The 18096-nt window shown below is 46.1% G+C and overlaps 1 protein-coding gene across 1 annotated transcript in view; it reads right to left on the bottom strand.

The window, feature by feature from the left end:
- Window positions 1-14326, bottom strand: part of LOC114799894 (transmembrane protein 132C) — a 169702-nt gene extending 155376 nt beyond the window's left edge. Inside the window, exon 1 of the mRNA XM_028996817.1 lies at window positions 13695-14326. Coding sequence (XP_028852650.1) covers window positions 13695-13773 — 79 coding nt within the window. The 5' untranslated portion in view covers window positions 13774-14326. The remainder of the gene's footprint in view (window positions 1-13694) is intronic.
- Between the last annotated feature and the right edge of the window lie 3770 nt (window positions 14327-18096).

Below are 18096 nucleotides of genomic sequence, written 5' to 3'. Positions count from 1 at the left end.
CAGCAATGATTTCCCCCAAACTATTTTGGTGGACCAAGTGAACCCGAACCACTTATAAAAATCAGTAAGATTCCAGCAGGGCTAGATGAGTGTGTGCGTTTGTGTGTGTGTGTGTGTGTGTGTGTGTGTGTGTGTGTTTACTTTCCCTTGGGATCACCATTGAGCATCCAGACATCGAAAATATTCTGTGTTGTTCTTTTTTGGTGTTTCTGTTTTATGGGAACATTGAATTGAAGTTATTGGTTCATGTTTCTAAACTCCATTGTGACCATTTATTGGCATGAAGGGACACCTTGAAAAGGAGACAGAGATGTCATATGTAACTTTTACAAATATCAGGACAAAGAGACAAAACAGACATGCGCAGGAGAGTCTAGCCCCATCAAGTAAATGCAGAAAAACACGTACAGATATTAACCCGGGCGCCTGTCATGGCTGCCCACTGCTCACCAAGGGTGATGGTTAAATACAGAGGACACGTTTCGTTGAGTCACCGTGTGCTGTGCTTGCTGTGTATCGTTTACACCGGGAACACAGTTTTATAATTTCCTTTTTTAAAAATGTATTATTAAGATATTCCTAATGATAATATTAATTATTTTTCATGTCGTTGCCACCTAAGACCAAACCAAATTACTGCTGCAAAGTCATTATTTGTTTTAAACCATCAGAACTTGAGAAAAGAGTCTCTGCGAGAACTCTTTTGACAGTCTGTGTTGCAATCCTGTCTGTTCCCTCGCTTTAAATCACAGCCCCGTCACACGCAGGTCACCTCTAAAACCCCACGGGGAATTCCCCGGCCCTTTCATCACTCTCAATACCCACAATCCCCCTGTGCAGGCCTCACGCTGAGCAGCCCGGCCCCGATAACACCTGCCTCATTATCACTCGCGTTCCCCTCCGCTCTCACGTTCTCGCCGTTCTCCCAGGAACTCCTCTCTTCCTCCGGACCGACCAGCCGGAATTCTGCCGCGTGGAGGAGGACCAGCTACCGATGGAGTCTCGAAAAATGCCACACAAAACGCATAATGGCAGCAGAACATTCCGAGAACCACATGCAATATGCAAAAAAGCATAAGCTGCCGTGTATTATACCGCGGGTTTCGCCTAATAACAGAATTCAACGTGCGGAAGGCCGCCGCGGTGAACTCTTCCTCGCAACCGCACAAATAGGGGTCTGATTAGCATCCCTTCATTCGCCGTGACAAAGACGAGCCGGGAATTTAAAAATCCGCCTTTACGGTACGCGGTGAGCGTCCCCTCCGCGCCGGTTAAAAATACCCCGCTCCGGGAAGGAAGCGGCCAAACAGGCCAAGCGGAGACAGAAGGAGGGAGAGGAGAGCGAGGGAAGATGGAGGGGGGGCGTCGGCAGGCCGGCTGCCAGCGCAGATTATCCCTCACCGCGGTTACCGAGATTCGCATGGAGGCAAATTAAAGACACACGAGCCTCCGGCTGAATTAAGCGGTCAGGTACAAAAGAGGCGAGGAAGGAAGGGGAGAGGAGAGACGGTGATGGTGGCGTTAAAGAACACACGCGTGCATGGGCTAAAACGGGAGGCAAAGCCCCCTCCGAGGTGGCAAGTGGACCGCCCGCTCAGCCCATACGCTGATGGGCCGGATGCCACGTAATCCCTGTAATTATCTACCGGGGATTTTGGAGGCCGAAGCCACTTTTTGACAATTATGTAGCTATTGAGATGGACACGCGCCATGACACGCACACAGGCTCCCATCATCCCATGGTCCTTGAATCTCATGGACATTTTGGGCAGTCGTTGATCTCTGTGAGCCGTGCTATTTCAGCGGTTGAACGATGAATAATTTGAAACAAGGTTTACATGTTTGCATTATACATTACATATGCAGTCAACACTGTTGGTAACCATCAACCAGCTTCCTGGCGTGATTCGAACTTGGACGTGGCTTTTGAGGATAGTCCACAGGATGGTAGTGGCCTAGTTGGTAACAAACTCTCCTATGAATCAGAAGATCACAGAGTCACAGGTTCAAACCCCACTTATTCCCATCGTGTCCCTGGGCAAGACACGTAACACCGAGTGTCTCCAGGGGGACCCTGTCCCTGTCACTACTGACCGTAAGGCGCTCTGGATAAGGATGACTGATAAATGTCACAAATGTTCATTAGGTTTGAAGCTGGAACTATGCAAAGGTCATTCCGAAGGTTTAATATTGGCCTGCTTTATCCAAACCAAAACCAAGCCTGAGTGTCTGAAAGATCATGGTCCTGTTGACACACCCAATTTTTCCCAAGTTTCATCCATCTAGCTGATGATTTGAGGCGATTCGGATTTAGACCACCTTCTTCCCTATCTATTTTGTGCAATGTTCCAGTACCACTTGCAGTCCAGATCATGCTGCTACCATCACGTTTAACAGTTGGTACAGTGTGCTTGGGTTTAGAAGCCTTAACCTCACCCCTCGAAACATACCTCTAGTCACACAACTCAATGTCAAGTGACCATAAATGACTATAAAGTCTTTTGGCTCAACCATCTGGGCAGCTGCAAATTCCAGTCGAACTTGAAGGCATCAGCTTTGGAGCAGGTGCTTATTTCTTTTCAGTCCATGGTGATGTAATATTTGTCTATAGACAGTGACATGGGTTTTCCAGTTCATTCCAGTTCAAGTTGATTAAGCAGACGAAGGTGACAGGTTGGGTCTTGCAGACCATGACAAAAGTGATGGAAAGTGATGAAAGTAAAAGTGATTGTCATTGTGATACACTGCAGCACAGCACACATTGACACAACAAAATGTGACCTCTGCTTTTAACCATCACCCTTGGTGAGCAGTGGGCAGCCATGACAGGCGCCCGGGGAGCAGTGTGTGGGGGCGGTGCTTTGCTCAGTGGCGCCTCGGTGGCACCTTGGCAGACCAGAATTCGAACCAGCAACCTTCTGATTTTTGCTTTGTGAAGACATGGAAAAGCTTTATATAAAATGTTTTGATGCCAACCTGACATGTTCTGATTGGATGCATGTCACAAAGTCTGTTCTGATGTCATATTATGAGCCCTTATGTAGCAGCTTATATACACTGAGGTTCCTGGGGACTCACACCTCCACATTTTACAGAACAATGTAAAATGTACAAATATTTCCCTTTGCCCTTAGGTAAACTGGCACTTGGTTAATAAAATTGCAATAAACATTGATGGTAATGTCATAAAATGCTAATGACATGATGCCTCCAGTAACAACCATATTTAATTGAATAACTTGTATTAACATACATTAAATCCCTTTGAGTGGTCAGGGAGTGTACAGATTTAGTTCCAATAATTATTATTCTAGGAGTGAGTTAATGCTGACCTCACTCTCCCTGGCACAAAAACACCCTCAGTGTACAATGTTCTTTAAATCAACCAAATCAGTCACTTTCTAAAGTACATTGGGACTTGGCTTTCCAGCATTGATCATTTGCTCCAAACCATGGGTATTATGGCATCCCAGTGGGCACTTCAATCAGACAAATGGGCTGCCTGACCCCGCCCCACAGTGCCAGCGTTACACCCAGTGACCATCTGCACCCACATTACTTCCCTACATGAAGTTACACTGCGGCACTCTTATCTCAGAATGTAACTGAGGGCCCAGATGGAATTTCAATCAAAATGTGAAGAGTACAGGTAATTAGGCAGGAAAGGAGACTTGTCCTGAACTGGAAACAGTGATCACTGTGTTAAATGGGTCATTTACTCCTCAACAGTATTATCCAGTGCACCAAAGACAGACAAAGTCACATTAGCCTTAGCCACAACATTAAGTTAGATGTGTATGAAACTCTTCCGACAATTGTTGCAACAAATGTATGAAATATGAAAAATGTATACTGGTAATATACCAGATCCACTTGAAGGAAATGATTGGTAATTCAAAACCAACTCTCAGCCCATGTCTCAATCCATTCAGAAATAGGAACAGCCATGAGCCATGAATCATGCTAAATACATTAAATATTTCAAATATATACACACACACTTAAGTTATAAAGCACAGACTTATACTCATAAACTTTATTATACTTTGCTCAATACTTTGTTGATGCACCTTTGGCAGGAATTACAGCCTCAAATCTTTTTGAATATGATGCCACAAGCTTGCCACACCTATCCTTGGCCAGGTTCATCCATTCCTCTTTGCAGCACCTCTCAAGCTCCATCAGGTTGGATGGGAAGCATCGGTGCACAGCCATGTTAAGATCTCTCCGGAGATGTTCAATGAGATTCAAGTCGGGGCCCTGGCGGGTTCAAGGACTGTCACAGAGTTGTCCTGAAGCCACTCATTTGATATCTTGGTTGTCAAGGTCAAGAGAGCTATGGAGCAGGTTTTCATCCAGGACGTCTCTGTACATTGCTGCAGTCATCTTTGCCTCTATCCTGTCTAGTCTCCCAGTTCCTACAGGTGAAAAACATCCCCAACGCATGATGCTGCCACCACCATGCTTCATGGTAGGGATGGTATTGGCCAGGTGATAAGCGGTGCCTGGTTCCCTCCAAATGTGATTCCTGGCATTCACACCAAAGAGTTTAATCAGACCAGAGGATTTTGTTACTCATGGCCTGAAAGTCCTTCGGGTGCTTTTTTTGTGCCTTTTACGAAGGAGTGGCTTCTGTCTGGCCGCACTACCATACAGGCCTGATTGGCAGATTGATTCAGATGTGGTTGTCCTTCTAGAAAGTTTTTTCTGTCCACAGAGGACCTCTGGAGCTCTGACAAGAGTGAACCATCAGGTTCTTGGTCAGGGTCACCTCCTTCTCATTCACTTTAGGTGGCCGGCCAGCTCTAGGAAGAGTCTCAAAGCAGATTTTTTTTTCTGTATCCTTCCCCATATTTGTCTACAGTCATGGCCAAAGGTTTTGAGAATGACACAAATACTGGTTTTCACAAAATGTGCTGCTTCAGATCTTTTTGTCAGTTGTTTCTGTGGTGTGTTGAAGCATTTCCTAAGTTTCAAAGGCTTTTATCCATTCAATTCAATGAAAGAACTTTATTTGTCCCCGAGGGGTAATTTAGAAGGCACAGTGGCATAACACTTGTTACAATAGAGACAACATATTACACACAATAAAGATGTATTGACAATTACATCAAGTTTATGCAAAGAGTCAATATTTGCAGTGTCCAGGGACACCAGGCCATCCTCTGTGAATGCAGATGCTCTCACACGTGCCTGCTGCCATTCCTGAGCAAGCTCTGCACTGGTGGCACCCCGATACAGCAGCTGAAACCTCTTTAGGAGGCGGTCCTGGGGCTTGCTGGACTTTCCTGGGTGCTCTGAAGCCTTCTTCACAACACTTGAACCTCTCTGCATGTAGTTCTTGATGGTCCGATAAATGGTTAACGTATGTGTAATCTTAGTAGCAGCAATATCCTGGCCTGTGAAGCCCTTTTTATGCACCACAATAATGACTGAACATTAATAAATGTGCCAAAACTTCAAGTGTTGAGTGTAGAATTCTGAGGAAATGAATTTAATCCATTTTGAAATAGGGCTGTAACATAACAAAATGTGGGAAAAGTGATGCACTGTGAAAAATTTCAAGGGCACTGTATATTTAGCCAGATAAAGTGGCACTGTGGGTAGCCCTGTGACCTAAAACGTCCAGGGTCACAGGTTTGAATCTCGACTCGGGCTGTGTGTGTAGATTTTGCATGCTCTCCCCTCATAGTGACATAATAGAAACATTTGTGGGCCGTGCGACTGGCTGTATTATGAGCTTTGAACAATATTCCAATAACTCAAGAGATAATACATTCTATCTAAAAGGAAAAATACATATATATTCTGTGGTCCAAATCAGTCTTCACATACTGTGACATGCAAAACTAACAAAATACAACTGTTTATGGGGGAAAAAAATGATTTATGTTGATGTGATATTTGATCCTGAGATAACTGACTGCACTCTGTACTGTTGTTTTATTCTTTAAAACACTAGTCCGGCCCTCACGGTTATAGGACATTTTGTAGCTATTAAACTATTGAACGTTTTGCATTTTGTCGCTGTTAAACCGGGGATCTTTTTAACAATCATGATCTCTACGATTTGTGAAAGTCTTCAGGATTGATCACAATCTAAAACTGACCCCTGGGCAACAGGAACCACCGTAAAGACAAGAGGAACCGCAATGACATGACTGAGCTAGAACTCACTATGTCTCAGCATTTGGTAACGGGGAGCACGAATCCTTCATTGAGGCAGCAAAGCATTCCAGGATTACATGTGTACAGTCAGTGGGCTCTTTTTTGATCAGAGTAATTGCTCAGCCCCATTTGTTACCTTACATTTACATTTACATTTACATTTATGGCATTTATCAGACGCCCTTATCCAGAGCGACTTACAATCAGTAGTTACAGGGGACAGTCCCTCTGGAGCAACTTAGGGTTAAGTGTCTTGCTCAGGGACACAATGGTAGTAAGTGGGATTTGAACCTGGGTCTCCTGGTTCATGGGCGAGTGTGTTATCCACTAGGCTACTACCACCTACCTCACCTCGTAAAAGGAACCCTGGGATTTCCGTATGGCTGTGCCCCGTGTAGTCCGTTCTCCGGCGGTTTACATCTTTCCCTTGAACGCTCAAACCCTCAGCTGACAAGGACGTGGCGGGAGCTGTCGGCAAACGCCGAGCGATAAAATAAATCAGCCGAGGGCCGTCTCTTATCCAGCAATTAGGTCTCGTCTGATCGGCAGACGAAGGCGCTCCTCTGATGAATTTACACAATTACTCGACACCCTCCCGGCGGTTCGCTCCGCCGCCGGACCCGTCCCGGCTGCGGCAAATCAAGCCGGTGGGGCGAGGGCCGCGCCGTGTCGGGAGCACGTTTTCACGCGGGCAGAAAGCGTGCAAACATCATTACTTCCCCACAGAGGAGGAATCTCGGCAGAGCCGACGGCTGAGGCGTGCTGCTCGGCCTTCAGGAGCCTCCTGCCCCCCCCTCGGGGAGCTTTAATGCTCAGGCACGCCGGGCTGCTTGCTCTTGGCAGCTCAGCCAGGCTCTAAACGCCAGACCCTTTAATCTAGAAAGATCCTTCCGGCACCAGACGCAACGAGCCCCGGATTGATTCCCCTTCCCAGCCGCTCCCACCGCCGGACGGGTCAGCGGACGGGTCAATACGGATACAGACGTTGCTCAGACAATGGAAGAGATGAGAGAGGAAAGATGGGGGAAGTGGCTCGGGAAGCAAGTGGGAGGGGGGAAGAGCCGATGCCGACTGCTAGTCCGGGAGAGTGATAATAAAATCATCACTCCCTCGCTTCCAGCCTTAATTACCTCTCAGAGGAGAATCAAACGGGTAAACAGCACTTAAACAGGCAGCTGGGAGAGGAGCCGAGCTTGCCGGCAGGGCGGGCGCGGTATAGGTGTGGAGGACGGGTGGGCACCCGTGCTTGTCATGATTTACCGCGATGCTTCTACCACGCGCCACCACGTTACCAGGACGGAATAAAAAGCTTTGAGTCAAGTTCGCACATTAAAATGACGTCAGAGCGTCAAATAAAGGTGGCGGTTGTCGTGGAGGAGGAACATCTGTGCAGATTTAAGGACGGGTGTTTCTTCACCTTGTACTGGCGACCTAGTCCAGTTCTTACGGTGTTGTGCTGCAAATTGGAAAATACTTCCCTATGTGTTCCCATATTTAACTTGAATCCATAACCGAAGCGAAGACAATCGTCGACATGTGGATAGAGGCACTAAAACTAAAACACACCACACACACACACACACAACCACACAAATGGTCCTCCAGGCCCGTCACCTCAGGCGACACCCAGTAAATGTTGTCTTGGAGGGGAACATTATTGTGGTGCATGCGGCATATTGTTTAATGACGTTGTAATGAGCAGCCTTTAAAACGGGAGAAGCCCGCCAACCGTACCCAGCCTTCGAACCCCCGACACACGCAACTTTGGATTTCTATCGAAGACAACAAAAGGTTACATTCTAAGAGATCGAGATTAGGATTCTCATTCGAAGCTCCCCGAAAATTTGTGGTGAGATTATGCTAATTCTCTTTCCCACATTCAGCAGAATATGTACTATATGTGTGTGTGTGTGTGTGTGTGTGTGTGTACATGCATGCGGGGGGGGCACCGTGTGTAAAGGGCGGCTTATCTAGGGGAGGCAGACTCCGCTATCTCGCTGCCCCCGAGGCGGAGAGAAAGCGCTGTTAACTTCTCCGAGTGGCGCGTGCAGCCGGGTGAGCGACAGCGGAGCCTGCCTGGATCGCCCGGGGGGAGGTGACGAGGTGACGAGAGAGATGTGGCATCCTGGGGCTGACCAGTACTCCTGCCCAGCCGCACAAGTCACTGGTGCTCAGGCTGTAGTTTAAATAGTGAGGGTGAGGGCCTAGCTTCTCTCCAAAACGCAATTACACTCCAGCACTAATTACCTCACGTCTACTTTAATGAACCTATTGGCCAAATGTGACAGGGTTTTTTTTTCCTGTCTAAATATGTCTAATACCGGCTTTCATTCAGAGTCTAGGATAAAGAAGGAATATCAGTGGATGTGTTTTAAGTGATCCGGCCAGCAGTGTTGTCAGAATGATACAAATAAGTCAGTTTCATTGATTAATTAAAACATTTATTACATTTATTAAATGTTTGCATTCATATTATGTAAAAAATATATATACATTTGTTATACAAAAATATTGTCTAAGTATATTAACACAGTATAATTAATAGTTTGTCCCAGAATATCTACATTAACAGTTTAATTAAAGCCTAATTATAGTTTTCTTCCCAGGAAGTAATTTTCTTAATCTGTAGCTGTAGTTCTGCCAGTCAAACCATACTACAGTGAATCCAAGGTTCTCCTGACTGCGTATGGTCTACAAGTGTCCAGGAATAATTAGATTGAACTGATGTCCAGATTTGAAGACCCCAAGATAAAACACAGTGGAGAACACACACACACACAAACACAAGCCCGTACATTCTCTTAAAAAAAACAAACCATACCCCTGCACCTTACCTTCCATACACACACAATGTTTTGTTTTATATATATATATATATATATATATATATATATATATATATATATAATTAATTATAGAATTTTATATAGAAATTATATAAAATTCTCAATTATTGATCATGTAAAGCGTCTGCAATGAAGTAACATACAATTAACGCTCATTAAGTCATTAATGTGAGTAAAAGTTGATTATCACGACGCGCCACCAGAAAGCAGCCAAGCCCGCTGGGTGAGTGATCTTCAGCCAACTTCTGCTCCTTACACACTCTCGCTGACCCACCCAACTCTCATCCAAGGTCATGGAGCACAGCATGGCAGTCAGAAGTTCGGCGCTGCGGGGAGACGCTGACACAGGGCCGTCTGCAGGTCGGCTCGGGCAGCCAAGACTCGGCGGGATGGGCGCCACGTTGAGGAATAATCACCGTCGAGCTCCGCTGGTAATGAGCGCAGCGTCCCACCCGGCCTGATCCATCATGGAAGCCCTGCGGCCCACACAGAGGTCATCAGATCAGCCCCTGGGAACCCTGCCAGACGCACACCGCCGAGAATTCCCGAAGTCAGTCTTTACCGGAAACCCAACCGCTCAGCACCTGGACTGAGTCACGAGCCCTCGTCCCAGAGGACACTTTTCCCAACAGAAACGTAACTTTAAACATTACATTTAATCATATACCATGTTACTTTCTACGTCATGTCAATTCAAAAACATGTTGAACAATGTCATATTTAAGACTTGACTCCTATTCATAATATTATAATATCCTAATCTCTCAGCAAAAATCAATCTATGTCAGCGAAAAGGCTCCCAAAAAAAAAAACAACACACAGTACCACCCTGTACGCACAACCCAGCCACGGACCTCCCCACCCCTCCAAATCCCACAACGGACTGTGGCGCAGGTAAATATATGCAGAATTACACTTTTCCCTCGTTTGCATAATGAGGGTGACTCGACTAATTATTCTTGCAGAGAGTTCCACCCCAAAGCAACTCTTAACCCTTGTTATGGGTGCTAATTGCTCGCTCTACAGCAAAACACAACTCACTTTCAAATAAAAAGTCAATGAACATTCCAACCCGCCTCCCTCAGCCAGGAGGTTTGGAATGCCGCAGCAATCATGTTCAAATTGTATATGGATGCGTTCCTTCCCCGGAGTCCGCTCTGTTCATTCCTTCCTCACCGTTGTGCATCTCCCACGCACTGAACAGACTGGCCCGCTCTGGGGCCCGAAGTAGGTTTGGTTGCTAGCCACATGTGCCCCAAAACCGAAATGCATCACCATTTGTTCTGGCCGCCTGGAACTAATGTCATTGTGTACCAGAGCAGAACAGTCCAGAACACACTGCAACATGCAACGAAGAGGTTGCATAACTTGTTACTTTTTTTTTTTTTTTTCCCCCCAATGTTCGCCTTCTGATGCGTAGGAAAAAATGTTACTGTATTATTAGATCACGATTGGATTTATCATATAAGGATGTCCCTGCACGTCTATCTTCACTTTCTGATGAGTTCATTAAAAGATAACAGACCAACAGGAAAAAGAATTCCATGAAACGCGGTGGGCGCGACGCGGTCGAGAACCCATCAGGAGCCCCAGCAGGGTCCCACGCTCATAGCTGCCAGCCATTGGCTGACTCACTCGCTAAAACAGGGATTTAGGCGTCAGGATTGATTTGTGATTTGGAGCGCGGGCTCGGCCTAGTGATATGAGTGCTCAGATTTATTCTCGAATCAATCTGCGCCGACTCCGTACATGAATGAATGTTATTAAATGGCACTGCTGCAGTGGTGCAAGAAAGTCATACACACGTCTTTCAGAAATAATGGCAGCTGAAAATGAGCCTGTGACAATCTATTTGTTGCACTTTACACAAAAAAAAAAAAAACTATGTTTATTTGTTCCCCAAAACATTATTACAATTCATAGGCATGCTGGAAAATACTTTATTTTGTTGCTTTTGACATTTTGTCCAGAGTACTGTAATTTATTAAAATCCCATCATGAGTGTCCTTTTTAATTCCTATGAATTCCAAAAGAAACATACGTTTGGGGTTTGTTAATGCCATGAAATGCAAAATTAGGAAGGTGAAGGAATAACAGCTATAAAAATAGAAGATTGTGGCTCAGTACCCTGGAGGAGTGCTTACTCTTCTCCTTTGGGTCATTATCTCAATTAAAACACGGATGATAATGATCATTCATTACCCTCTCCATTTCTGGGGATGGTAATCTGAAGGGAAATATCGTCTTGATTACTGTCACCTTAAATGATTAAATGTTGCATTATTAAACACATGCGCGCACACACACACACACACAAACACACTCGCACACACACAATGAGACCATTTCCAGTGAATATAAATCCTCCTCTCCAACCTGCCGGCATTGTCATTCCGTTTTATCTTTCAAAACCTGACAGACATAAATACAAAAAGAGACAGAAATTGATAGAGAATAATTCATCAAAAAAAAACGTTGCACTAATTAAATGGATCATAAATGTCTTAAAACCAGGCGAGGGGAGCAGGGGAGCTGCATAACTTCTTTAGAGATCTAAATGTGGCCTCCGTGTCTGTGAGCTCTCACATATGGGTCCCCCTCTCTGTCACAGACGAGGCTCGTATCATCACCAAGCATCCGTGTGTGTGTGTGTGTGTGTGTGTGTGTGTGTGTGTGTGTGTGTGTGTGTGTGTGTGTGTGTGTGTGTGTGTGTGTGTGTGTGTGTCCGATCGAGCTTGATGGTGCAAATTTTTTTATGTAATCGCACCTCACTCACGGTTGTCTGGGGCAACAGAATGGCAGCATCCATCCGTGGTCCATATGCCCATATGTCCACCAACATGGCGTATCCCAGCATCCTGCACTCGGCTAAGCCAAGACTCCGGATTCTGCGCTTGATTCATTCCGTCCCGGCGGCTTCCCCCTCGGCTGAATTCAGGACCACCGGAATCACGCGGCGTGCGCTCTCAGCAACGCGATCAACTCTTCCTCCCGGCCGGCGGTTCGAATCACCACGACCGGCAGGTGGACCGGGTTCAGGCCCACGTCCAGCTCCTGGGAGAACCGGAATGGCCTCTCCAGTGACCCCCCCCAAGTCATTTTAACACAACGCTGTAAAACGTGTACCTGTGTGAAACGAGTGTAGCGTATGCGGTAAACAGGACGGGTCGTTTTGTTGGAGGGCTGCGGTGTAAAACCTCGGTATAAAATTTACCGTGGATGAGGCCCCTGCAGCGGTTTTCTTCAAGCCTTACCCAACGAAACCTTCTTACGAAACGCGTTTATGTAATTACAGACCTAAAATAAAGAATGAAAGCATGAAGGTTGAAAACCGCCACATTGCACCTGATGAATGAAAGCTGTGTGGGCACAGAAATCCGGGCGAAGCCTTGATATTAAAAAAAAAAAGAAAAAAAAGAAACCGATCTGCACCTCCCACAACCGATCTGCACTAAAACGAGATCGTGCTAAACCGTGTAACCACCTGCTTGTGTGGCCGCCACAGAGGTGCCGTACAGGATCCACTTCGTTCGTGGCGCCGCTGCTGTGTCTGCTGTGACGGGTGCGAAGGGATCGATGCACAAGTCTGTGTCTGTGTACATCTGTACAATGTGGTCAGGACACCTGCCTGATACACGAGTGCTGACAGGTTTAGGGCCATTTAGAAAGGGTTGCGGTGCATTAAAAAGCCATCAGACAGGTCCAGGAACTGTTCATGTTGTAATATGACTGCTGTGGCCGGGAATGCCCGGAAATGATGCACGTACAGAGGAACTTTATCAGCATCAGCCTGAGATCCAGTGGATGCTGCGGTTCTTTTTTTTAAAGCTTCAACCAAACCGGCCAAATTCACACTATAGTACATTGTGGGTTTGACTACAACATTATTTCAAACTTGGTCCATTTTTAATTTTTGTAATGTTTGACGTTTCCAAATGGCCCAGAACCCCTGAAGAGGGGCGTATACGTGGATCAGTACACGTGACGCCGCGATTTAAAGTGTTTCCTCCGTTTCTACACCGTGCCAGGTGATTATAAACCTTCCCTCGTCTCCGCAGCGGCGTTTAATCGCGATCGAAATGCCGCGATCGCGTGGAAAGACGAAACTCGGATTACTCGGGATCTCCGTCGTGGCTCCGTTTTCTGGGGAGGGTCGGGACGTTTAAAAAGATGAAGGCAGCAACGCGCAGGGATCCACGCCTGGAAACGCGACCCGGACAGTCTTCTCACACGCTAATTAAAAGTAATGAATTAACTGCGCCGACGGCTTGTTGACGTCGTGCCAAAACTCCCGCCGTAACTCTGCCCGCGCAACGTCCGCGTAACGTCCGCGCAACGTCCGCGTAACGTCCGCGCAACGTCCGCGTAACGTCCGCGCAACGTCGCCAGGTCCGCGCGATCCAATAGGCTCATTTAAATACCATTTTAAAAGTTGTTTAGTAAAGACCGGGACAGGGGGGGACAGATGGGGACCACAGATTGCGCGATGATGAACTTAAATGAAAATAGGAAACCTAAATAAATATGGAACCCGCTGTACACACGTACATCTGATCATCAGACATATCTTATTCGTTCGAGCAATCCGAGCAATATTAACCTGCGTTAAAACCGGCATTTCAGTGTCGGCAGTAAAAACTCGCCGGCAAGTTCGCAACAAGTCGGGACGGATCCGCTTACCTCGCCAGAGACCGACCAGGAGGGAGATCTGTACAGTCGTCCCGAGCAGCGCAGTCCGTACTGTCCTCGTCTTTGGCATTTTGCAGGGAATAAAATATAAATATTTATGTATATTGTTCAGTGGCTGCCGATGATGATGATGATGATGATGATTATTCTTCTTCGAAACGTCTTCGTTTGTCCACTTGCCAAGTAAACGCTACTTGTCCAGAATCCCTCCTCCTCATCCAAAATGATTTTTATGTGATTTCCCCCTGTTGGTAACAACTAAATCCCAGGCGTGCGTGGAAAGCTGGAAAGCTGTCTGTTCTGTATCCCGTGGAAGTGGCTCCGTTTCCTTCTCGGTTTATTTTTTGGAGGGGGGGGGGGGGGTGGTAAAAGTTTGCGGCCGGTCCGCGCCACTACTCAGCGCGGGGGGGCTGTTGAAGATGCGCGTCGCGTCAGTCCGTCCCTCGGCGCGACCCGAGCGGGCAGGCGGGCTGCTGCGGCGGCGGCGGCGGCGGTACCGGAGCAGGAACTGGCCCGTCACGTCTCCCAGCCTCGGCTGCGGCTCGCATGCCTGCTTTTTTATCCCGGGGATCTGCGGCGCAACTCCGCCACGCACTTCACCGGAGGCTGGGAGGGGGGCGAACGTCCGGGCTCACGCTTCTACAGGGCGCGGGGGGCGGGGCCGCGGTCCGGCGGTGACGGACGGGCTCGGGGACCAATGGGCGTCCGGCGTGCGAACAGGTGAACAAAGGATCAAAGTCAGCCGACGGCCAATCGGCAGGAGGGGAAAATGCTCAAACAAACAGAAGCTCGAAGTTGTGTTGCCACGTTGTAGTTTTTTTACGCGAGAATTGCGCTTCACTGTTCATAATATCTGTCGTTAAAAACCGGTGGTCGGGTTGCTTTTTTTTTTTTTTTTTTTTTTGGGAGGGGGGGTTCACGAACTGAAGACTAGAAACATTTATTGCTTCATAAGCGCTCGTACTCAGAGACAGATATATGCTTCATTGATGCTAAAGCGAAACACGGGGACATTAGATACTTTTCAAGTTAAAAAAAAAAAGTGGTATCAGCTCCACAAAACGAATTTCTTGCTGTTGTATCGCCAGAATTTCAACTTTCCCACAGCTCAGACAATAAAGAATCCCCTCTTTATGGGACGCCACCACGGTTTCGCGATATTAGATGCATATCTGGCAACACGAGTCGGGCTCGAGTGGAGAATTGGCTTCATGATGCCTCGACTTCTTATGGCCATCCCGCCTGCGAACAGTGTCTGCAGAAAATACGCATCAGCTGTTGTTCTTTTTTGTAGTTTTTTTTTTGGTGGAAAAAAATATAGTTTAAACGTTTTTCTGTTTTCTTAAAACTGATCATCTGTGGATGCCAGGAAGTGTGTGTTTATGCTAATTGACCATACAATGCACACTAAACAGCCTGTATTTATAGAATTATATAATGTTCGCATGGGTATTTATGATCAATGAAAAAGCCGCACTTGCTTTTAAACGGCAAGAATGGATATTTAGTGCGAGGGGACGTCTCCGTAGTCCGCTGTGTGTCAATAGAGGAGTGATAGCGACCCCTAGCGAATAATAAAGGCATCAAACATGCCTTCACATTCTTTCACAAGCATTCGCTATACATTATTACATACCATTTACTGCCAGAACAACTTTTAAAACACGTATAGAACACAAATAGATTTTTCTATTATATGCATGAAGAGCGCATTGTGAATCAAAAGGCATACACTAAGGTGCACAATCCAAAGCATTTAAAATGCACCTATAGTTTGACCAAATACTGGCTAACTATTCATTTCTACCAGACTATGGGTTGTTGTTACAGTAGTTCCAGATGCAAGAGGATTGTTATTTGGCTGATCCTGTTCTAGGCCAGCAGTAATTCTCTCAGTGTTGCACACATTATATAATTTTTATATATATCCCACGCTGTTGCCCTTGGGAGTTTTGTTTTTGTTGTTGTTTGTTTGTCTCCCAAGCCACTTCCATCATATGATGTCTTTTAATATATTTATTTCCTGCCAATCTAATAATTCCATTGGCCACGACTGCTAATGACTGCTCAAGAAAATAGTAGCATGAACAATGGTAATTTGGCTTCACTAAAATGTTCTAACCACAGTCTTTCTGCAATAAAAACTGGGGTCCGGAATAGCCGAATTGCACATTTTACTGACAAATTTTCCACGTCACTAATCTTGCAATGTTACAGTTTCATTATTCCAAGTCATCAGCCATGTGGATTAATCCTGGGCCCAGCAGTAAACAGTCGGTTATGAAGTTCAATTGAACCTGTTATGCACACATCATTGACACCTGATTAGTATTGGACTAGTATTGACACGTGATCCATAGTAACACCTGATTCTATTTCTGTTTGGTCTGATTAGGTTTCATGTGTCTGAGTGGCACCTGAAGGTATCTGGCAGAAAAGACGGGTTGCCTTAGCCTCCTCTTTCTCTCCGCTGCTGAGCTCACGTGAACACAGGCCAACACAACGCGGCTGAAATCAGGTTTCATGAGCACTGAACCGCACAGAATACATTAGAATCCAATTAACTGGAGAGTAGCGAAGCGCTCGGCCAGCGCACTCGCAGGTGCAGCTGCGGGGCGGACGAGCCAAAGCCCGAAGAGCGTTCCTCGCGCAACACGATTCATTAATGCCCATGCAGAGCGGCGTCAGGTCAACAAATCATCTGCAGCCTGAGAGGGGCCTGACTCTACAGAGGGCCGCTGCCTCGAATAACGCTCGAAAAACACACAGAATCTGCAACAGAAATGGAAATGCTGCGGCGGGAATCGGCCGCACGGGCTCGTTGTCAAATATTTATGTAGCTCTTTCACACTAATCCTCGAACTCGGAGAATTCCTCTGGCCAGGACCCGCCGCCCCCTTTTGCCGTAATAAAGATGGGGTAGTTTAAAAACGTCTCTCCTCAAGAGATGCAATTTGCCACTGAACATAAATCAATGGGGACAAGTGGGGCTAATTTAAACCATTTGGTGTCAATTTGGCCTTGACCCCGGCCCCTCCTAATGACTGAATCTGTTAGGAGTATATTACGCGGAACAGAATCGCAGAGCCGAGCGCTCATAATTCCTGCTCCCCTCAATAGCGTGATGAGATTTCCATACTGCGCCTGTCCGCCACACTTTGTTTACTGGGCCCTTTAAATGAAATAATAGGCCCGAGCGCCATCAATTTCACAGCCTTCCCTTTAGGTTAAAGGCTTCTGCAACTAAAACCCCACCAAAGCGCCGTTAGCTCTTTTGCTAACTAGCAGTTAATGGCAAATCAAAAAACTCTAAACCAAATTTTTTATCAATGCCAAAAAGGTTTTATAGGACGAAATGGAAAATTGTTTGAAAGTTGATCCCGGTTTTAGCTGCGCTAAAGAAATCTTAATCCTGGGACGAGGTGCAAAACATCATATGAATCCTGTCATCTACAATTTTTTTTGTATCAGAATACATTCATATTTACAGCATTTACCAGTCGCCCTTATCCAGAGCGACTTATAATCAGTAGTTACAGGGACAGTCCCCCCCTGGAGACACTCAGGGTTAAGTGTCTTGCTCAGGGACACAATGGTAGTAAGTGGGATTTGAGCCCGTGTCTTCTGGTTCTTTGGCGAGTGTGTTACCCACTAGGCTACTACCACCCTACAAAAGGCTTCATTTGACTAACTCAGATTACACTTGCTTCCTTTTTTTTTGCATTAACTTCCAAAAATGTAGAACATGAGAAGGCCTTGATGACCATGACCACAATAATGATTTTAGAGCAAAATGTATAGTGTTTAGCTTTTATAAAGACAGTCTGAAATTGGCAAATGCATCTTGGTGTATTTTATGAACCTCAGTTTATGAGCGAGCTGTGTTTTCTATGTGCAGTCAGGATGTCCAAAGTCCCTGGTCCTGATCCTGATCCTACTCATCCAACCAGTCAATGATGATCGGAAAGCTTTGAGGACTTTTCCAACAACCTAACGCACAAAATCAATAGCTACTTCACTTTTTTATCCAAGATGATTGATGCCCTCGCTATGACCTCGATTGCCCTACCAGAAATTCACAAAGCGTGAATGTTCTCGGCTTCGCCATTGGCAGTCTGATGCTTACATTTTGCTTGCTTAGCCAGTAGAAGGCTCGACCACTCTCCTCTCAGCTCTAAAGCACTTCTGCTGGGCAGAGTATGTGTCTGTGTCAGCTGGGTCCCACATTTCACCACCAACTCCCAAAAAATAGCCATGAGTTCTCCTCATTCATCTCCAGATTGGGGATGACAAACCACGTCTCAGAACGTCTAGAAGCCGAACGCCCATAGACTTTGGATGATGGTGGGTCAAGCACCCATGAGTTATAAAATGAAAACCATAAAAATGGCCG

The sequence above is a fragment of the Denticeps clupeoides genome, chromosome 11 (genome assembly GCF_900700375.1).
Source record: "Denticeps clupeoides chromosome 11, fDenClu1.1, whole genome shotgun sequence".
Classification (NCBI taxonomy): domain Eukaryota; kingdom Metazoa; phylum Chordata; class Actinopteri; order Clupeiformes; family Denticipitidae; genus Denticeps; species Denticeps clupeoides.
This window is presented reverse-complemented; position numbering and strand designations above follow the sequence as displayed.